Below are 24,466 nucleotides of genomic sequence, written 5' to 3'. Positions count from 1 at the left end.
GGTTTGGGTGAAATGGAGAGTACAGGGAAAGTGAACGAATCCAAATCTGTGAGTCACTGGATTTAATTGTACTGTATTTATGGCACTGTCTTTATACTCTGTAGAGCGCCAGTGTAGAACTGATATGGGCACTGTATGGTGAAATTATTGGTCGTTATGGTAGATATAGGTTGCTTAGACCTTATTATCCTCCTCCTCTTTATCTTCTTACCATAATCACACAAAATCAAACATAATGCACTGTCTGGAGAGACAAGTTACATTAATCCAACTCTCCTTGCCTGTCCCCTAATTTCAGCAGTTGCTTTATGGCAATATACAGTGCTTGGATTTACCATTTCTAATGAATGTTACACTGTGGTATCTGTCACAATATGTCACACTAGGGTGGAGAAGATCCTCTAATATCTCCAGAAGTAACTAAATAAACAATTTATGCACAGATTTACAAAAAGGGTGTGTGACATAAGTACAATGTACCAGATGTACCAATGTTTGCCAGCTATGGGCAGGTACTACTTACATACTGTATGACACAAGAATGTTGCAGTGACTAATTTCTTTGGATTTTCTCAGTTTATAATATTTGTGTTTTACTATGATTGATTATTTCTACAGGTTTATTCTTTTATAAAAGTTAACTGTAAATAATAAACCGGATGAAGCAATTCCAGTAGCAAATGAAAAACATGAGTGAATGGACCCCCACTCCAAATATCTACAATACCATTCGTTCATATCTACTTGGGTCAATTATTACTTCATATCGTAAGTGCCTTGCATGAGGTAGAACATTGTAACATAAATTCCCACTCTTACACTCACTTAATCCCATTATCCCATTATTATAACTCTACCATTGTGACGGATAGGGAAGGTCTCATTGTTTTATAATTTACTATTTTTAAACAATAAATATTATTTTTATGAAAGAAGGGTGTTATTTTATTTTTTTAGAGTCTTTTTTTTCCAATAGGGGACTTTGATCACTTATATATTGCTTTGGATTACTTAGTAAAGCAAAGTGTTTATCACTAACAGGTAATCTATTAGGTCTTGCCTCTGGCAGGAATCTGATGAGCTGACAGATGAAGCTCCTTAGATCCCACAATCGCTTTTGACCATCGCATCTAAGGGCCTTTTTACACGGGCCAACGATCGGGCAAATGAGCGTTCATATGAACGCTCGTTCCCGATAAATGCCCTGTGTAAACAGGGCAACGTTCAGCCGATGAACTAGCAAACGCTTGTTCATCGGCTGATCGTATCATTAATGCAGCAAAATGTTTTATCATTGTCGGTAGCACATCTCCCTGTGTAAACTGGGAGATGTGCTGCCGACATGATAGAAATATATGGGGATGAACGATCGTAGTAACGGTTGCTTGTCCACATACATGACCAAGCATTGCTCCTTAAGAAAGTAGCAAACTATCAACAATCTACCTAGTTGATTGGCACTCGTTTTCACGGCCCATATTTGGCTGTGTAATAGGACTTTAAGGGATTAAACACAGCCAGGTCAATTACAGCCCGGCTCCCGTGGTTATCGGGCAGGCACCTCTTCTGTGGCCACACGATCACCAGGATGCTATTATGTCCTATTGCAGTTAGGTAACCATTTGCCGAAAGGGGTTATTAAGGTAATTATGACTGATAGCCTCTGGCTTGACAGCTATTTTACCTCTACAACCAGCTTAAAGGCCTATACACACTGCCATATTACGGATTAGTATTGTATGGAAGGATCGCTTTGGCATGGGCGTAGCTAGGGGGGGGGAGCAGGCGGGGCATGTGCCCCGGGTGCAACTAAGAGGGAAGGCACCCTCACTGAAACCAGCTGCCGCCACCCCCACCTGCACTGACGGCGATGAATGGCCGGGTACGTTCTGTGCCTGGACATTCAGCGCCTTTCAATCCTTTCAATGACTCAAGCGCCGCAAGTCATAGTGCCCTGCCAATCAGTGCCTTTCATAGACGCAAGTGGTGCTTTGACGGCATCGTGCCGCTTGCGTCTATGAAAGGCGCTGATTGGTAGGGCACTATGACTTGGCCTGTCAATCAGCGCCTTTCAAAAACGCAAGCGGTACGAGGATGTCAAAAGAGAGCAGGTCTGCATTGACACCGGATGGCGCGGGAACCGTATTAAGGTGAGTATGTAAAGTATTTTTGTTTTTTTTATCCTAACAAAAATGTAAGTGACATTATCTACACGAGGGGGCTCTATCTACAGAGGGCAGGCTCTATCTTCAGGGGGTCTATATACAGAAGTCGGCTCTATCTACACGGGGGCTATATACAGGGGTGGGCTATATGTGAGGCACTATATACAGGAGTGGGCTATATCTACAGGAGGGCTATATACAGGGGTAGGCTATATATGGAACACTATAGGGGAGCTATATGTGAGTCACTATATACAGGGATGGGCTACATGTGGAGCACTATTTATAGGGGGATATATGTAGGGCACTATCTACAGGGGTGGCTATATGTGGGACACTACAGGGGGCTGTATGTGGGACACTATCTACAGGGGCTCTATGGGGGTCACTATCTACAGGGGGATCTATGTAAGGCACTACCTACATGGAGCTCTATGGGGGCACTATCTACAGGGGGCACAGAGTGTGTGCTATTATAATTAGAGGGGGCATGTATGATGCTATTATAATCAGGGACAGTGTATGGTGCTATTATAATTAGAGGTACAGTGTATGGTGCTATTATATTTAAGTATATTTAAGTGTCTGGCACCATGATAACTTTATATTTGTTTATAGGTGCAGAAATGTTTGAACAGTGAGAAGCTGAAGACATCTGAGTTGCAAACTGCAGAAATGGGCTGTGGCCGGGAGAAGTCATTATAGAGGTCTTTACCGGATGGTGGAAAAAAGATAAAAAGAACAACTAGAATCTAAGATAGTCACCGGTGAGTCACTTAATGTAAATGTTTATTCTGCCTCTAATCAGTACTGTAGTCACTGTATGATCTGCAGCGAGATAATGGGTGGTATGATTTTTTTTTTGTGTGAAACAACAACTCCCAGCATATCCTTATCATTGTTTGGGCCATGCTGGGAGCTGTATACAATTTAGTGCAAACCTATACTGCAGGGGTTACACTAAATTGAGCTGTATTCATGCTGGTGTTCTATTTATGTACTGAGCTTGGTTCTGGTGTTGTATATATATGTACTGAGCTTGGTTCTGGCACTGTATATATGTACTGAGCTTTGTTCTGGCACTGTATATATGTACTGAGCTTGGTTCTGGTGCTGTATATATGTATTGATCTTGTGTCTGGAGCTGTATTTATGTACTGAGCTTTGTTCTGGTGTTGTATATATGTATTGAGCTTTGTTCTGGTGCTGTATATATGTAAGTAGCTTTGTTCTGGTGTTGTATATATGTAATGAGCTTTGTTCTGGTGCTGTATATAGAACTATATTTCTTGTAAAATGTACAAATGGCTTTATGCTCGAGATACATTTAAAAAAATGTGGAAAAAAAAAAGACTGTTTTTAGGGAAAACAAACATGGCGAAGGGGAAGGAGATGCCGGGAAAGAGGATGGGGGGGGGGGGGCGCCAAACTGAATCTTTGTCCCGGTTGCTGGAGAACCTAGCTATGCCTCTGGCTTTGGATCCATACTATACATCCATGTGCCTCCGATATATGGGGGCACATGGAGGCTGTCTTCAGTGGATCTGGGGTCCTAAACAACCCAAACTTCAGCTCAGTAACTCTGCAACCTATGTGTGAAGGTTGTTATATGAAACTATGTTGCAGTAGGGTCAATGGGAGAAAACATAATTCTGTTCTTACATATGAAAAACAAATCACAAATGAAATTAAGTGACATGTGCTATGTCATCCTCAGTACAGTGAAGTCCTTTTCCCCCTCCTCAAAAATTTGATTTTACTGACTGCACCAGATGTTAGGTTTTGTGAAATAAATAACAAATGCCCCTCAGGATGATTGAAAAAAGTACCCACATGGTTTTTGCACATGCCAGGAGATTATAAAAAGTTGGATTGTAATCAAATTGGAGACTGCATGCTCAGGAAAAGAACGACATAATGAATTATCTGCTGTCCTTCTTGGTTGCCTGCCAAGCAACCTCTTTCAAAAAGCTAAACTAATAAGAGGGTAATTGTTCAAGTAATGATAAAAGATTGATTTGTTCTGAAAATCCGGAATACGTAATTGTAATGTAGCCTTGTTTCTATCACAATATACATGAGCGTCCGGTTTGTCAATATGCAGCAACGTCAATGAAGGAATGTGAATTTTGTATTACAGAAAGATCTGGCACGTGTCTACTATGCAGAAGTAGGGACTGTTTCCCACGTGAATGAGGCCTTAGGCTGCCATCCACACAGCTAAAGATAACAGCCTGGTCTAATATACAGGACTATCATGTGGCCATTCCTTCTACACAAAATAGTCAAATACAGTACCTCCCCTAATATATAATGAAATGCTCCTCTTCTTGGACTTATACTTGATTAGGAAGTCTTCACCATGTAGGAGCGTCGTGCCTTTGTGTGACTATGTCAGTAACATACACTACGTACACTACATTGAGGAAAGAAGAAAGGCCCACCACATTCACCCTCTATAGTCCCCGAAATGACTGACTATAGTTGAAATTTTATGAACATTCATGAGCACATCTAAGTTTTATTATGTGGATAAAATTTTATCATGTGGATAAATGTTCATCGTGACTTTTGCTAGTTAAGATATTTCACTGTATTTTTAATAAAACTTGTTGTTATTTTATAAAGGTTAGAGATAAAGAATATATAATCCTGACTGCATACAATATACCCAATTCTGCAGGGGCCAAGGAAAGACTATAGGAACAGCTGGAATCTAGGCTGCTGAGGAGGCATATTTTGCAGGTGAATATATCTGCATAATAATACACATAATTATAAATCCAAGGAAGAACTTTTATCCCAGAGGCTTTCTAAATTTCATTAAAATTATTCTTCAAAATGTGATTTGTATTGCTAATGCTAGTAGAAGAAAATATTAAAATTCCATAAGCCATAAAAACAGCATGCATAGCAAAAGTATAGCAATACATGGCATGGCAATCTCTGTGCTCGAAATAACTGATGACATCATGTCTTCCGGTCTATTACATGCAGGTTGGAAGAAGTTACAACTAGTCTTGGACCGTGCAGCTATATATCCTAGTAAAAAGTTAATAGACATTATTTATTAATACTCCATAGGAAAAAAATAGTTCCATCGATTTAAATTCATGGCATATCTGTAGGATATATTATAAATATCTGATAGGGAGGGTACCACCTCTGGGACCGCATCTATAAGGAGAACAGTTATCCCTTGACCTCTATTAGGCTGCAAAGAAAATAGCACTAGCTTTTTCCATAGATTTTAATGGAGGGAGCCACAATCTCCTGTTTTTCTTCCCTATCATGGGCACCACACACGACTTTCTGCAGCACATGAGGGTCACAAGGCCCCCATTTTTCTATTAAGTGGGGGTCCCAGAGGTGGGAGCCAAACCTATCAGAATTTTCTGGCATATCCTACAGATGTCATATGTTTTAAAACAAAAATAAACCACTAACAAATATGTAAATTAGTTGTCTCCTTCAGTTTCCACGGGGTTGTCCAACAAGTTGGAGTTTAGACATCAGTCTATTACCTGGTGCGGTTTAGAAAGTTAAAGCATTAAAGTAATTGGTTACAGAATATTTTTATATGTTCTACTTTATGAGGTAATACAAAGTCAAAGGAAAATATATATGGAATACAGGAAAGTACATAGAGGTGAAGATAACACCACCTTACCCCTAACCAACTAGGACAGGAGAACTTTTTTCATGTTTACCTTTATCTCATTTCCAGTATCCTGGGGTTTATTCCTCACACCTTTTTTTGCTAATTTCGTAGGGCATATGGAGAGGGGTTCCCTTCACAGATTCTCACCACTAATAAGGGATCCATCCAACCTGGGCCGGGCCTCCTGTCTCCATCGGCCGGTACGTACCATCCTGTCTCAATGGTACGTACACCCTTTGGACCCCATACCTTACATTCTACTTTAAATAGGGTAAGGCAAACATGTTTAATGGGGTATTTCCATCTCAGACATTTATGGTATATCCATAAGATACTGTATGCCATAAATGTCTGATAGATGCGGGTTCCAGTAACTCCTATGGGAATCTTTTCGTGTCGAAAGCTTGGCTGTTTCCAGAACCCTGACCACCTCTGCACTGATTTCCCGCTGGGATGAGTCAGCGGCTCCTATGCTATTCTATACAGAGGGATACAGTAAAAATTTATACTGCGCATATACGCCTATACAGTGGCATATGTCGCAGCCTTCCATCAGCATTATACGTTGGGAGATCCTCTGGATCAGGGGTCTATAGCACCATAGCTTCCTCGGGAGAGGAGAGAGCATGCAGAAGGAGAAATGCACCAGCACTCCTTCATGACGTCCTGAAGGAGCGCAGTCGCTTTCCCCTGCAGGATCGTTGGAGGTAGGTGAGAAATGGCCACATGGCCCCCTGTAGATAGTGCAACCCCCCCTGTAGATATCGCCCCACACACAGCCCCTGTAGATAGCGCTACATTCCACTCGGGGACCTCCCAACCATCCCAGATTCAGCTGGACAATCCCGGACGTCATGAAAGAGCGCAGTCGCTTTCCCCTGCTCGATCATTGAAGGTAGGTGAGCAATGGCCACATGGCCCCCTGTAGATAGTGCAACTCCCCCTGTAGATATAGCCCTACACACACCCCCCTGTAGATAGCGCTATATTCCACCCGGGGACCTCCCAACCATCCCAGATTCAGCTGGACAATCCCGGATTCAGCGGGACAATCCAGGATTCGGGGCGGTGTCTCGTATGTCCCGCTGTCAACTGTATCTGCGTCCTCAAGACGTGGATACAGTTAAACCCAATGAAGAAGCAGGGAACCGTCTTCAGCATTAGTTGAGAGCGGAGGAGCAAAGGGAGCTCCTCCACTCGCCAAGTACTCCTTACTCCTCGAGCACAGCGCTACTTTAAGCGCTGTGCCTGGGGGAAGCCCTTGACGTTACTGTCCATATATGGACAGTGACGTCTTTGGCTACTCCTGGAGCGGAATCCTCGTTACCGTTGCTATGGCAGGGGATTCCACTACAGGAGTAGCTCCTGACGTCACTGTCCACATATGGACAGTGAAATCAAGGGTTCCCTCTAGGAGCGGAATCCCCAGCCTATGCTCTGGCTGGGGATTCCACTCCTAGAGGGAGCACCAATGACGCTATCTACACAGGGTGGTGCTATCTTCAAGGGGGTGTGGCACTTTCTACAGAGGGCACTGTGGCACTATCTACAGAGTGCAGTGTGGCACTATCTACAGAGTGCAGTGTAGCACTGTCTACAGAGGGCACTATGGCACTGTCTACAGAGGACACTGGCAGTATCTACATAGCACACTGGCAGTATCTACAGAGGACACTGTGGAGGTATCTACAGAGGGCACTGTGATAATGTCTACAGAGGGCAGTGTGGCATTATCTATAGAGGGAACAGTAGCATCATCTACAGAGGGCACTGTGGTATTATCTAGGAGGGGTGTGTCATTATCTACAGAGGGCACTGTGCCATTATCTACAAAGGGCACTGTGGCATTATCTACAAAGGGCACTGTAGCACTACCTACAAAGGGCAGTGTGGCATTATCTACACATGGCACTGTGGCAATATCTACAGAGGGCAGTGTGGCAATATGTACAGAGGGCACTGTGGCACTATCTAAGAATGGGCTGCCCAATCTTGACATTCTTGTGTCTGCCAAACATTGCCAACTGAGCAGCCAGACTGCATTTAGCGACACTTAAACTGGAAAACTGGATTATTAAAATAAGCACGTGGAATAAACTCGCAAATTTACAGGAAGTTTAAACCTAGCGGTATTGTCCTAGTAATGTAGCATTGTTATAGTAATGTAGTATTATTATAGTAATGTAGTATTGTTATAATAATGTAGTAGTATTATTATAGTAATATAGTGTTATAGTAGTTCAAATAACTAATTGATTAACAATATATCTTTAGTATCCGTTTTCTGGTTGAGGTATTTTTCTGACATATTTTAATAATGATGTAAAATACAATGGATTTGGTCCGCGCCTCCACATACTATAAAAGAGTTATAGCAGTAAAGCACCGGTCTGTACAGAAATGAAAATGCAAGCACAAAATTGTAGAAGCACACGGTCAGCACTACTGTATATAGGGAAACATTTAGAAAAACGTTAAGGACTTTACAATGCAATACTGCAATTTCTAGTTGTACTTATAAGAGGTTCTTATTTTGATCAGTTCTAAATAAAGCTGTTCCTACCTAGGTTTTCACTATGTTATTATTCATAAGAGAAGTAGGTAAGTCGGCATTTGTATAGACACAATGTAAGTGTAGGGACTTATCTGAAAGAATCTACTGTAACATGGTAGATGAGGAGGCTGATCAAAATGTGCGTTCCTTCCCTTATATTATTACATATTGCTGGATTGCATTGTAATGTTTTATACATTTTGCTAAATGTATTCACATATACTCGTGTGTGTATATAGATAGATAAATATTCGATAGATAGATATTCGATAGATAGATAGATAGATAGATAGATAGATAGATAGATAGATAGATAGATAGATAGATAGATAGATAGATAGATAGATAGATAAATATTCGATAGATAGATATTCGATAGATAGATAGATAGATAGATAAATATTCGATAGATAGATAGATAGATAGATAGATAGATAGATAGATAGATAGATAGATAGATAGATAGATAGATAGATAGATATGAATATAGATCCATCCATAAGACATACACTGGTTGAACTTGATAGACGAACATACATCTTTTTCACTTTTACTACTTTTTTTGTTACTAAACTTATTCACAACAGATTTCTGTAATTCAAGTACAGCAAGTGCACTGAGGATGATCAAATATTATGGATTATTGGATGATCATCATCATCATTGGATGATCATTTGTTTATAAGGATAGAAAACATTCCGGGAAACAAACCACCCAAAATAAAATGTAAAGATAAAATACGTTACTATGACACTATTTTCTATTCAGTGGACTTATGAAACCCCGACTCTCTGCGCTCAGTCTTCTGGTCAAGTGAAATGTCACATTATATTGCAAATCTGTGCTGAAAACAAGTGCTGGACCATAAGGTCTTTTGGTTATCAGATGCTGGATTACAGAAATTTCCCATATTGTAAAAAAAGAAGGCATTAGAAGTCACCTCTCCACCCTGTAGTCTTGTGTTCACATATATGGTGACAAACCCACTGAGTGACCTTTACTGTCCTTGATCTTTATAGTAGGGTCTCCAGCATTGTTTATATGACATGCAGTGCTACAAGTCAGTATATATATATATATATATATATATATATAAAACGTTCTATACGATCATCCGACACCTCAGTATGGGTGCTGCTGCTTATTTAATATCTTTATTGTAACTGCCACATGGACCGGATCCGTCATGCGTCTTAGTTCAAGGAGTTCTTTTTCATGGATCTATGCTCAGTAACCCCTGCAGCCCATGTCACCTTATCCATCAAACGGAAATCAAGACAATAGCCAATGTAAATAAAGGAATTTAGTGGTTGCTAACCTCAGATCATCACATGCTTCATTATCGGAGGACACCGCTGACACTGGGTGACTGCACACACTCCCAATAGACCGGCTTGGCTTAAGTTTGCCTTCTTGAAAATGAAGAGCGGAAGTTTTCTTTTTCTTCTTACCAAAGAGCTTCCTTAGAGGTTGAAACTTTCCTGTCCTCTTCTTCTCTGCGGGGAGAAAATACACAGTGTTATCAGAATTCTCAGCACTAAGGCATGGCCACACAGTCACCAAGAATAAGATAGGACAAAGTCAAAGTGCAATAAGCAGGAGTATGAGCAAACAAGGGCTAGGAGTGATTTTCTTGCATTGCCACTGAAGCAGAACTGAGATTATAAAGTCATGCGTTAATAAACACAGATTTCCAAATCACAACACTGGCCCTCCCCGGCTGCTCAGTGAATATATCTGAATGCACTCCACTGCACACGGTGATCTGCGGCAGAATAATAACAATTGACGTCATTAAAAACAAACAAAATCTGCCCATAGACACTAGTTTTGTCTTTTTTGACAGATCTGACAACAAACTAATGTCTAAGGGCATGGGAAAACCATATAGTTCGATTTTGGGGAAGAAGAAAACCTCTATACAGGACAATTGCTCTGTCTGAATCAGGTAGTGCCAGCCGCGTTCCTTTCTTTGTTTTTCTGAATATTGCTGTAATATAGGGTTTCCACATACGATTTGTCACATATTTACATGGAATCAGACCAAAGCAATCAATAATTAGTGGTTTTTAAGGGGTTTTGTAAACTCATGTTTAAATACCTTATTAAGAAATTCTGAGCTATTAGGTTAGGGTCCCGGGATCTCCATCAGCTAGCCAGATCTGAGAGAGGATACATAGAGCATCTCCCCATTGGAGGACCCAGCAAGTTCCTGCATTATATAGACGGACGATTTGTTTCCTTTTGAATGATCATTATATGATCGACCACCTAAGCAACTGCTCAAATGGTTGCAAAGCTTTATGTGTGAACAGAGAAATAACACTTACTGCAAACAATAGCACCAAATTAGAGATCTTTCATTGGCCAATGAAAATAATCTTAATTCATATGGATGATTTTCTATGGCAATTTACCTTGAGAGAAGCAATAGTGCTGTAATTCAGCCTCTACTATGGTTGACCTTCTGAGCTTTCGCTGAACATCCTCAGTGCTATCAACAATCAACTGCATAGGATCAGCATGGAGCGGGAAGTTTTATACACTTTTCTTTGCAGCAATCTTTTATTATTTTTCTTTTAGCAAAACTATTTACACTCTTATTTTATTTCCAATGCCAGGAATCCAACTGTTTGATATTTAATGTATACATAGATCTCTATTTTGTCTTTATAGCGGAAGAAAACATGAGAACATAATGCAACATCTAACACAATCTAGAAAACAATAAAATACATCTCCAGAATATAAACCAAATGCAGTTACAGCGACAAATGTTTTATTGGCTTTTAAATGGAACATAATACAAGTTTAAACTGCAAAATGCATGTAAATGAATCAGGCAGCAATGCCCGCTCTTCACAAAAGTCTGCTTACTGATTGGGAAAGGAAATTTATTTCCATCCTGTTTACTGTATTATGTATTCTATGAAAATGACAATCCGCTGATATCTTCAGTAACCAGTTTACAGATTATTGCTGCTATCCTCAGAGAACCTCCAGTTTGGGGGATGCATTAGTGTATTATGGCAGATGGTTGAAGGACTCTGTAAATGTTGTGTGTCTTCCCTTTGAACAAATGTGAATCTTTAGTGGCAGGAATTCCAGTTCTGTACTCGTGGCCTGGAGCCCAAACTAGAGACTGAAATGCCTGTTTTGAGTTTGCAGTAATAGTTTGTAGAAATGGTTCTTAAACCCTGCAGGAAAGTGCATTGCTGTTCATCTTTGTCTTCCGACCTTTTCGATCGTCTATGAGTATATTGTCGTAATCTCCCATTCACTGCAATGGGACTCTAATGCACATTCACATGCAGTACCATTGAAAAAGAGATTCCGAAGATCTCCCAGACAGAAGACAAAGGGGCACGACGCTTGGAGGGGCACTGCGGTAATCGTTCTATCCAATGGTGGAGATGATAGGGCCCAATAGCCAAAAATTTAGTGATATCAGGGCGCGCAAAGTATAGTATCAATGCACAAGTTATAGGAACTGTAATGGTTGCTATTTCCTGTTGTCATTTTTGGAAAACACTGAACAATTAGGCTATGTTCACACGGAGTATTTTTGGGGGAGGAATATCTGCCTCAAAATTCCGTTTGGAACTTTGAGGCAGATATTCCTCTCCCTGCACGCCGATTTTCGCGGCGATTATCGCGCCGTTTTTCGCCCGCGGCCATTGAGCGCCGCGGGCATAAAACAGCGAGAAATACGCTTTCTCCTGCCTCCCATTGAAGTCAATGGGAGGTCAGAGGCGGAAGCGCCCGAAGATAGGGCATGTCGCTTCTTTTTCCCGCGAGGCAGTTTTACTGCTCGCGGGAAAAAGACGCCGACACCTCCCATTGAAATCAATGGGAGGCGTTCTCGGGCCGTTTTTGCCAAGTTTTGCGACGCGGTTTCCGCGTCAAAAAACTCGGCAAAATACCCCGTGTGAACATAGCCTTACAACTAAGAAATAGCTGAACAAAATAAAAATAAAAACTTGAAGTGGGAGTACAATGAAATGGTATATATATATATATATATATATATATATATATATATATATATATACATATATATATCCTCTTTAATTAACATGGTAGAAAATAATGAAACTTCCTCTTACGAGTAACAAAAAGTCTAAAACAAATTTTCTAATGATTGAAATGTCCCTGCCTCCCGTGGAAAGCTCAGTGATTGACGTTCTCCATTATATTTGTTTAATCTGTTTTGTAAAATGCTAATCTGACATGTAAAGCCAATAGTGGGATGAAATAATTATTCAGCACATTCATATAATCACAGGGAGTATTCTAGGGGAATTGTCCATTGAAATGACATGTGTAATTATAGGAACAAGTCACGGACAAAGTTTATGGTATAAAGTAGATTTCAGAAATGTGTATTTTACAACACAATCTTTTCCTGTCATCTTATATTGATGTTCCCTTTTTAATAGGTTGTTAGAGTGACCATTTTTCTGGGAATGCAAGCAGCCGATCGGCAACTACTTGAATGTAGCACTAAAGAGGGCCATAAGCCTCATGTGGCTTCCACACCACATTATGGCCGCTCTTGCAACAGACTGACGAAAAGTAAATCTGGAACTGTTGCTTGTATGCGTAGTCAAGGCAAAGCACAGCCAGCGTCGTAGCTTCAGCTTCTTGGGTTCCTCGTGCATGATCTGTTTTAGAACCTCTGAACCAGGAAAAAAATGTAATCCTTGTCATTCAGTGTACGTTCAGTTTATAGACTAATATACATTATCTAGACCACGAAACGGGAAGTGTCAATAACATGGGTCTCATGGTTATTAAAAGGAGAACAAAAGAATGTGACCTTGGCAAGTTATAATATTAAGCGGTAGATATGAATTACACGCACTTGATTACCTAGTGAGGTAAAGACTGATAACACATGGTACCGAGGGATAAGCACAACCGGCCGCACAGCTCCGTAGGCATAAAGTATCCACTTTACTACATTTTAAAGCAGCACTAAAGAAGAAAACGTATAAAAGTGCATGAGATAAAGTAGTGATCATTGGGCGTTACAGATGTCTGGATTTTGTGTCAGTCATTCGATGGACTGCATTCACCTGCAAGAATGATGGAGAGAACATAGACTTTAGGTTTAGCGACCCTTCGGTGCAACTTTTATTGGGGATAACTAGCTTTAGGCAAACTACTAACATCAACAGTATTCAGGAAGGACTATAGAAAACGTTTTATAACGGTTGTAATTATTTACGGTTGTTCAAAATCCAAGGACAAATATATTCCAGCGACGTGTTCACTTACATCAGTGGCTAGGGCTTGCAATCTTACTGTCGCCATTTCATTTACACCTGCACTAAGGGACTATTGTTGACCACTGAGTGTTCATGATTTCTGGTTCAGGATCCCACACATATATCAGTGATTCCCTAATGCTATTACTTAAATGCTCTTGTATCTAACGGGAGTGATTTGGATAATGAGGAACAGTATTAGTACAGTAATAACATTTTTGAATGGGAAGAACGGGTTGGCTATTTACAGCCCCTCTCCTCTCCCTATAATGCTGCCATTTATGGAATATATTAATACCAAATTATTATAAACTCTTCTGTTATTGTATTATTGTATTGAACTCAATTTTTTATCTTTATCCAAAGCCGGAATCATAAAGAAAGGGAAACTATATTAAAAAAAAAAAAAAACGATGTTTTTCTTTTTTGTATCCATTTCTACCTTTTTTTTTTTTTTTTAAATTAAAAGGGGGAAAAAAAACAAAACAGCATCGGCTCATACAAATCCACCTGATTCATAAATCACTTAAGGAATTGTTCATCTGGATCAGTTTTGCTTCATATATATTTTTAGTAAGAGCAATGAATAAATCAAACAGTTTTGTTAGGATAATCCAAGCTGCACGTACTCTGCCAAGATTTGACACTACAGATGAATTTCAATTACAGTAAAGCTTCTTCATAAGGTTGTTATCATATCAGATTTAAGTTTTATATCAGAAGAGAGCACACATTGTTCTCAGAACAGGTTACATCGTTTTCTCGATAGTATTGGGTCCATTGCAAACTATGGATGACAAGTCACAGCATTATAAGCAGTGCAGGAGCAGCAGGGCAGTGTGATAAGTGTTGGCATTTTCAACACAGCACGTATACTTGGAATTTACTTGTCCTAATGTGGGCACTATAAAGGAATTTTCTGAAATTCACCTGGGCAGTATTTTTTCACCCTGGCAGCTAAAAATGCTGGGTGCTTGGTTAGAGGCTTTATATCCAAGGATCTGCTATGGTACAGTGAATTTCAATTGGGCCTGCTGCTGCGAGTCATCCTACCCCAGGTGATGGTGATTCCATTATACAACCCTGTTACAAAAGGTTCAAGTAGTTTGTTGGGACAATGTTGATAACTTGCAGAGTCTGTATATGTGTGCTCTCACTCACAGGTCACCACCTTTACCACAAATAATTGCAACTAAACACTTATTATAATTGAATTTCAGACTTTAAAGAGGCTCTGTCACCACATTATAAGTGGCCTATATTGTACATGATGTGATAGGCACTGTAGATTACACCAGTGTTTTTTATTTAGAAAAACTATCATTTTTGACGGTGTTACATAGTTACATAGTTACATAGTTACATAGTTAGTACGGCTGAAAAAAGACACATGTCCATCAAGTTCAACCAAGGGAAGGGAAAAGGGAAGGAAAAATTTCTACACATAGGAGCTAATATTTTTTTGTTCTAGGAAATTATCTAACCCTTTTTTAAAGCCATCTACTGTCCCTGCTGTGACCAGCTCCTGCGGTAGACTATTCCATAAATTCACCGTTCTTACTGTAAAGAAGCCTTGTCGCCTCTGCAGCTTGAACCTTTTTTTCTCCAGACGGAGGGAGTGCCCCCTTGTTTTTTGAGCGGGTTTTACAAGGAACAGGATATCACCATATTTTTTGTATGTGCCATTAATATATTTATATAAGTTAATCATGTCCCCCCTTAGTCGTCTTTTTTCAAGGCTAAATAGGTTTAATTCTTTCAATCTTTCCTCATAACTTAAATTCTCCATGCCCCTTATTAGCTTCGTTGCTCTTCTTTGTATTTTTTCCAACTCCAGGGCATCCTTTCTATGAACTGGAGCCCAGAACTGGACTGCATATTCTAGATGAGGCCTCACTAATGCTTTGTAAAGTGGTAATATTACATCCCTGTCCCGCGAGTCCATGCCTCTTTTAATACACGACAATATCCTGCTGGCCTTTGAAGCAGCTGATTGACACTGCATGCTGTTATTGAGTTTATGATTTACAAGTACACCCAGATCCTTCTCAACAAGTGAATCCGCCAGTGTAGCGCCCCCTAGGACATATGATGCATGCAGGTTGTTGGTACCCAGATGCATAACTTTACATTTATCTACATTAAACTTCATCTGCCAAGTGGACGCCCAAACACTTAGTTTGTTTAAATCTGCCTGTAATTCATGAACATCTTCCATAGTCTGAACTATATTACATAGCTTGGTGTCATCTGCAAAAATAGAAATAGTGCTATTAATCCCATCCTCTATATCATTAATAAATAAGTTGAATAATAGTGGTCCCAGCACTGAACCCTGGGGTACACCACTTATAACCGGGGACCATTCAGAGTAGGAATCATTGACCACAACTCTCTGGATACGGTCCTTGAGCCAATTCTCAATCCAATTACAAACTATATTTTCTAAACCTATAGTCCTTAATTTACCCATTAGGCGTCTATGGGGGACAGTGTCAAATGCCTTTGCAAAGTCCAAAAACACTAAATCCACAGCGGCCCCTCTGTCTAGACTTCTGCTCACCTCTTCATAAAAACAGATTAGGTTAGTTTGACAACTTCTGTCCTTAGTAAAACCGTGCTGGCTGTCACTTATAATGCTATTTATTGTCACATAATCCTGTATATAGTCCCTCAATAGCCCCTCAAACATTTTCCCCACGATGGATGTTAAGCTTACTGGTCTATAATTACCCGGGGAAGACCTAGAGCCCTTTTTGAAAATAGGCACCACATTTGCCCTGCGCCAGTCCCTTGGCACTATACCAGTCACTAGAGATTCTCTGAATATTATGAAAAGGGGGACAGAAATAACTGAACTAAGCTCTTTAAGAATTCTAGGGTGTAACCCATCTGGTCCTGGGGCCTTGTGCACATTTATTTTATTTAATTTAGCTTGGACCATCTCTACATTCATCCAATTCAGTATATCAACTGATATATTAACAGCACTGGCACCGGCTACATCAGCTGCTCCTTCTTCTGTTGTATATACAGAGCTAAAGAACCCATTTAGTAACTCTGCCTTCTCTTGATCCCCTGTGATCAACTCCCCATTACCATTATCTAGGGGTCCTACATGTTCAGACCTTGGCTTTTTTGCATTTATATGCTTGAAGAATTTTTTAGGATTTGTTTTACTATCCTTGGCCACCTGCCTTTCATTTTGTATTTTTGCTAATTTTATTACATTTTTACAGATTTTATTAAGCTCTTTATATTTTACAAAGGCTACAGCTGTACCCTCAGATTTGTATTTTTTAAATGCCCTTTTTTTGTCATGTATTGCCCCTTTCACAGAAGGTGTAAGCCATGTGGGGTTTAATTTGAGTCGTTTATACTTATTACCTGTAGGAATAAATTTTGCACTATAATAACTCAAAGTAGATTTGAAAATCTCCCATTTATCATTTGTTCCATTATTTGACATTAGTTCTTCCCAGTCTATATCCTGAATTGCAGCCCTCATCCTGGGGAAATTGGCTTTCTTAAAATTAAATGTTTTTGCCCTCCCAGCCTGCGTTTGTTTTTTACAGTATAGGTAAAATGTAACTATATTGTGATCACTGTTACCGAGGTTTTCACGAACATTGACATTCCCAACAAGCTCTGCATTATTAGAAATGACCAGATCCAACAGAGCTTCACCTCTAGTCGGGTCTTCCACAAACTGGCCCATAAAATTTTCCTGCAACAGGTTGAGGAAATGTCTCCCCTTTGCAGTTGAAGCCGAACCATGACACCAATTAATATCCCGGAAATTAAAATCTCCCATTATCACTACAGTACCCGCCTGTGCAGCCCGCTCCATCTGTTTATATATCTGACCTTCCATCTCCTCAGTTATATTGGGGGGTCTATAGATTACACCAAAAGTAATTTTTTCAGTGTTTACCTCCCTTTCTAGTTCCACCCACAAGGTTTCAACCTCCTCACAGTCTTCACCCACTATTGTCTCTTTCACACTCGCCTTCATGTTATGACCTATATTATGTAAAGGATCTGCCAGACACAGCTTCTATGTCGACACCCGTGGGTAATCAGTCTGCACCTGCTTCTAAGTCTGAGAGAGTGACACGATCTTCTACAAGTCAGGCTGGGAGGCTGAGGAGTGGGAGAGCCTATCACAGCCTGGCCAGACGGAGCTAGCACCCGCCCTCTGTCTATTTATACCTGCATTTCCTGCTCCTCCTTTGCCTATGATTCTTTTCTGTTTCTGGCTCTGCTGCTCCTGCTATGATTATTGACCTTGCTTCATTTTTGACCCTGGCTTTACTGACTACGCTCCTGCTCTGCGATTTGTACCTCGTATACTCCTGGTTTGACTCGGCTCTTGGGCAACTGCCCCATTTCCCTTAGCTTCTGTGTACCCTTGTCTGTTTGTCTGTCGTGCACTTATTGAGCGTAGGGACCATCGCCCAGTTGTACGCCGTCGCCTAGGACGGGCCGTTGCAAGTAGGCAGGGACTGAGTGGCGGGTAGATTAGGGCTCACCTGTCTGTCTCCCTACCCCGTCATTACATATTAGTTTTATGCTAATGAGTTTCTTAATGGACAACTGACCGTGTTTTACTATATGACCAAGTGGGCGTTGTGGAGAGAAGAGTATGACACTGACCAGTCAGTGACCAATCAGCATCATACGCTTCTCTCCATTCATTTACACAGCACATAGTGTTCTAGCTAGATCACTATGTGCAGCCACATACACACACATTAACGTTACTCAAGTGTCCTGACAGTGAATAGAGATCACCTCCAGCCAAGACGTGATGTCTATTCAGAATCCTGACACTTCGGTAACGTTTGTGTTAGATTACAGCACAGCAAGCGTAATCTCGCGAGATTACGCTGTAAACTGTTATTTAAAATGAGATTACGCTTGCCTTGCTGTAATCTTACACAAACGTTACCGAAGTGTCAGGATTCTGAATAGACATCACATCCTGGCTGGAGGTAATGTATATTCACTGTCAGGACACTTCAGTAACGTTAATATGTGTGTATGTGGCTGCACATAGTGATCTAGCTAGATCACTATGTGCTGTGTAAATGAATGGAGAGAAGTGTATGACGCCGATTGGTCACTGATTGGTCAGCGTCATAAACTTCTCTCCACAACTCCCACTTGGTCAAAAAGTAAAAACACGCCCAGTTGTCCATTAAGAAAGTAATTAGCATAAAGCTAAAATAGGTCATAACTCCATCAAAAATTATCGTTTTCCTAAATAAAAAACACTGCTGTAATCTACATTACAGCGCCGATCACATTATGTAGAAGATAGGGCACTTATTATGTGGTGACAGAGCCTCTTTAATCTCATTCTTGTATCTAAATCTCACAATATATTGAACTTTTTTATGAAAGTAAAGTGTCACCTCAAGGTTTCTGCTATCCCGAGAGAGTCCAGGAGAGATGAGGAAAAACGCTGATGGCATTTACACTCCATTAAACTTCAGTAAGAACCATTGTCTTTAATTGGACACTAACTTTTCAAATAACTTCTAATAGTATATCTGATATTGATCAACTTTGTAATTTATTTCTTTTTAAAATGTAGATGTTTTTATCCATGCAAATTCTGTGTGAAGTTACTGCCAATGGGTACCTCGCTTCCTGTAACTTGAGGTCTATGGAGAGGGGGAGCAAGGGCAGAGTGAGACAGACACAGACAGATGTGCTGCCGCTTCCTGGTAAGTGTTGGGGTATGTTCAAACGCTTAACCAAAAACGTCTGAAAATACGGAGCTGTTTTCAAGGGAAAATAGCTCCTGATTTTCATAAGTTTTTTAAGCTACTCGTGATTTTTGCTGCATTTTTTACGGCTATTTTTGGAGTTGAAAACATCCCAAGAAGTGGCGGCCCATTGGAACAGAACGCCGTTTTTCTCATTGAAATCAATGGTCAGATGGAGGCATTCTGCTTCTGATTTTTTGGACGTTTTTCGGGCGTTTATGGCCCGAAAAACGTCCAAAAATAGGCTGTGTGAACATACCCTTACTGTCTCACCACAGTGCTGGATTCCCAGCTACACTGCTCTTTACTGCTGTATAATCTCCATCTTACTGCAGCTTTTATATGTGTGATAGATAGAGATAAGAGAACAGGATTCTCCTCTTCTATGTGTGCAGTGCAGAGAAGACATGATAGCAGTTAGGCTCCGCCTACTAGCACAAAGAAAACTAAAATTAGAGATAGAGCCTGTAGAGGGGAAAACAAACAAAAAAATGCAAAATACAAGTCATATAATGGCCAGAAATAGTGTTATTCCTTATGTACACACATATGACAGCTTATTCTGAAGTGTCACCTGAAAAGTTAGGTACGCTTTAAGTGACAAATGCAAAGAACAATGACAAATTCATCCACTCACAAAACATCCCAGAAATACATCCAAGCTACTACATGCCACTCTAGTCTCAGCTAAGAGCAGTGTCCATGATCTCACAATGATGAAGAGACTGGGCAAAAACAGGATTCATGGGAGATGCAAAGTGGAAACCACTGTTATTCAAGAAATGCATGAATGACTGCCTTAAACATGTAATAAAAGCAAAGCATCTAGAGATCAGCTTCTCTCATTTCAAAGTGAAGTTCCCGACAGTCAGCCCCAGTGCTCCCATAAAAGGAGCAGCTGCTTTGCTCCCATAACAATGGCAATCACTATTCCCCCATTGTGGTGGTGTACTATTACAGAACAGCCACATAGCACCCAGAACGAGCAATCATACAACAGTGACAGGCTACTAGTTAATAGAACAAGCTTGTTTGATCACATTATGTTAGTGACATTATCTTCGAGGACATTGTGTCTGGTCCTATTCGTTTTGGTAGCACCATGTCTGTGGCTTTATTATTTTCAGCAACACTATAGTAAATGGCATTATTATTATTTTGGGGCATTATAGTTATGGCACCTATATCTGCAGGGTAGTATTTGACTGGCTTTGGGCAGCACTGTTTGTATAGTAATGGGGGTACCTGGATCAACAATAGGCACAGTATTGGATTTAGGCACAGAATAAGGGGTAGCAGCAGAATTGGGAGTTTATCTAGCTATAGAGAGTGGGGATGCGGTGCAGAAGCGAGAGGGCCCTATAATGTCTGGACAGCAAACTTTTCAGTCAAGTATAGGCTTGAAGAATTCTTCATGGCGGTCTGGGCTGGTTGGAAAAGGAGAGCAAATGACTACAGTCAGAGAAAACGTTGCCTGTGAGTCACTGGATGTAATTATTATGTATTCTGCTTGTGACTGCATTTGATCAGTGCTGTATTCTTTTGTATGGTCTGCAGCATTATGATATTCTTCAGAGCGCCAATGTTATGGTTGTATTGGCTATGTATAGTGGTAGCGTACACTTGTCCCTGACTGAAAAAGCGAATATATACCTGACTGTGTGATTAGGTGTTTCTGTGTTATATTTTTATTTTCTTCTTGCATTGGTGTGGCTTGTAGTACATACAGGGTTATTCAAAAAGGAAGGTGCAAAAGTAAAGGCCTGTAGTTAAAGTAACATCAGTGGTAAGTGGTAAGTGCATGAAAATCAAAGCAAAACTCGCTTAACTGCCCATAGCAACCAATCACAGCAGAGCTTTCATTTTCAAGAGCCAAATTTAGAATGTGCTTACATAGTGTGACATAAGATGGCGACATCGAAGCAAGAAAAAACATTTTATGTGTTGGAATTTGCAAGAATGGGGTCTGTTGGGACAGTACAGCGAAACGTTCAGAATAAATTTGGTAAATGTGCTCCGCATAGAAATTGCATTTCGTGTTGGGTGAAGCAATTCTAAACCACTGAAAACCAAAACACTGTGACTTTTACATATTGAAGGAATGGCTTATGCCACAGATAGACTACATTTGGCAGATCCTCCTCTATCAGCAGGATGGTGCATCTCCACATTTTCATTTGGATATTTTCCGATACCCGAATAAAACTCTACCTGAATGTTGAATCGGCCGCGCTGGAAACAACGATTCATCAATGTTGCGCTGGCCTCCACGATCGCCATATTTAATACCGTTCTTTCTGTGGGGCTACATTAAGGACTCAGTGTATCTGCCCCCTAGCCACAGGATCTGAACGACCAGAGACAACGCATCACTGAAACATTGGAGGCCATAACCAGTCATATGCTGGCACACGTCTGGACAGAACTGGACTACCGCCTAAACATCTGCCGTGTCACCAATGGAAATCACTTTGAACATTTGCAGTGTATGGATAAAACTTGGATAGATAATGTGGCTTTTCATGTTAATAAATTTGTGTTATGTTCTCTCTGTTATAAATTCCGAGGCAATCATTTTGCACCATCCTTTTTGAATCACCCTGTATTAAAGGGCATGGTCAAACATACAAAATTTTGCCACATTTTTCTATGCTTCCGTCTAGAATTCAATCATGGCTCCGCACGTGCTGTGACAAGACCTAAATCAAGTAGTTCACGCACAAACGTCTCCAGTGTTATATTGTTGTGAATGCTGGAAACACGTCAAAGCATTCTCAGTCCTTGATGTTTCTGAACTAAAATAGCTCTGCAAAAAAGAGTTGGTAAAAAAATTTTTTGTCAGAAATTCAAAAAAGTGATGTCAAAATATGGGAACTTTTTTGTCACCTTTATTGCTGCAAAATGTGTAGTTACTGTGCTTAAAGGGCAAATAAATACAGTAATAATTTACAAACTGTGTTATGTGTTTACTGAGGTTCTATTTGTCTATTATTATTACATATATTGCTAGGAGGCGCAACTGCTGTAGCCACTGACAATCACTAAAACAAAGTGGAAGCGGTGCTGTGCCACTTTGTCTTTTGTCGGCTCCACTTGGCATTCCTCAGAGGCTGCATGGTCATCTTATTATAATCAACGGGCAACTGTGCAGTCGCCCAGAAAGAGGCAGAACATACACTACATAGGCAAAAGTATTGGGACACCTACACATTACACCTACAGTAGCTATTATGACATCCCATTCTAAATCCATCGGCAATAATATGAAGTTGTCCCCCCTTTGCAGCTAAAACAGCTTCCACTCTTCTGGGAAGGTTTTCTACAAGACTTTGGAGTGGTGTCTGTGGGAATTTTTGCCCATTTTTTCAGAAAAGCATTTTTTTGAGATCAGACACTGATGTTGGATGTGAGGGCCTGTCTCGCAATCTTTGTCCTAGTTCATCCCAAAGTTGTATGATAGGGTTGAGGTCAGGGATCTGTTTGGGCCAGACAAGTTCTTCCACACCAAACTCACCCAACCATCCCCTTATGGACCTTGTTTTGTGCACTGGGGCACAGTCATGCTAGAAAAAAAGGGCCTTTTATTGAGTCAGTAGAGCATTGGCGACTTTTATGCACTATGCACCTCAGCACTCGGCGACTTTATTTTATACTTTGTAATAATATGACTCACAGTTAATCGTGGAATATCTAGGAGAGAAGACATTTCATGTACTGACTTGTTGCTTGTTGCAACCTATTACAGTACCACACTGGAATTTAGTGAGCTCTTTAGAATGACCCATTCTTTCACAAGTGTTTGTAAAGGCAACTGCATGGCGGGGTGCTGGATTTTATACACCTGTGGCAGTGGAACTAAATGAAACACCTGAAATCAATGATTAAGCGGTGTGTCCCAATACTTTTGTCCACATAGTGTATCTTAGCATGAGAAGGTAATAAAAATGAATTCCAAAAACCAAAGGCAGTGTAAGGGTATGTGCACACGTGAACTGTCTTTTACGTCTGAAAAGACAAACTGTTTTCAGGAGAAAACAGCTGTGTCGTTTCAGACGTAAAAGCTCCTCCTTGCATTATGCGAGGCGTCTGTGACGCTCGTAAATCTTGAGCTGTTCTTCATTGACTTCAATGAAGAACGGCTCAAATGACGTCGCAAAGAAGTGCCCTGCACTTCTTTGCCGAGGCAGTCAATTTACGCGTCGTCGTTTGACAGCTGTCAAACGACTACGCATAAATTACAGGTCGTCTGCACAGTACGTCGGCAAACCCATTCAAATGAATGGGCAGATGTTTGCCGACGTATTGTAGCCCTATTTTCAGGCGTAAAACGAGGGATAATACGCCTCGTTTACGCCTGAAAATAGGCTGTGTGAACCCAGCCTTACATTCACACACACAGTATGCAGAAATAGAGCACTGACAGATGTCAGTCACTTGGCTGTCTCTTCTGTATTAATGTGTCATTTCTCCAGTTCGATTATTTACAATTTTCCATTGTTTCTGTATTCAGTACAAAGCAAAGTGCAAATACCATATTCCACCAAGTGAAATGATGTATTACACGCATATTATGCGGCTCTTTAACACAGCATGCAGAGAAGATAGTTTCATTAACCTATGGCATAATACTTATTGCAATTTCAGGAAACCCCGTTCCCCTGCTTTCACTATTAGTGCAGGAACTCTCACAATATTATAGAAGAATAGCAGGAATAAGGTCACAGATCTCCTCAAAATACCATGAAATTATTCAGCTCATATGAATAATTCATATCTGTTCACTGCTGCATGAATCACAGCACACACATTGCAGGCTACAGAGACAGAATCAATTTTTAGTAGATAATATTAAAGGAAAATATGAGCTAATATACCATAAGGTGCATTAGCATTTCGTGAACTATAGTCCAAGCTCATAAAATACCTGCATTCACTTTTACCAGGTGATAGGTAGGTAAAATTTAAAGGCGAGAAGCTAAAATGTTACATAGTTACAACGGCTGAAAAAAGACACATGTCCATCAAGTTCAACCAAGGGACG

The 24,466-nt window shown here is 40.4% G+C and overlaps 1 protein-coding gene across 2 annotated transcripts in view; it reads right to left on the bottom strand.

Annotated features, from left to right (window-relative positions):
- The window catches only part of CRACD (capping protein inhibiting regulator of actin dynamics), a 186,649-nt gene that overhangs the window by 97,930 nt on the left and 64,253 nt on the right, over positions 1-24,466 (bottom strand). For both annotated transcript variants that reach the window (XM_075859937.1, XM_075859945.1), the window contains one exon: positions 9,700-9,877. In XM_075859937.1, coding sequence (XP_075716052.1) covers positions 9,700-9,877 — 178 coding nt within the window. The remainder of the gene's footprint in view (positions 1-9,699; positions 9,878-24,466) is intronic.

Source organism: Rhinoderma darwinii, chromosome 1 (assembly GCF_050947455.1).
Source record: "Rhinoderma darwinii isolate aRhiDar2 chromosome 1, aRhiDar2.hap1, whole genome shotgun sequence".
NCBI classification, from domain to species: Eukaryota; Metazoa; Chordata; class Amphibia; order Anura; family Rhinodermatidae; genus Rhinoderma; species Rhinoderma darwinii.
Note: the sequence above shows the minus strand (reverse complement) of the source record. Positions and strands in the feature narration are given on the sequence as shown.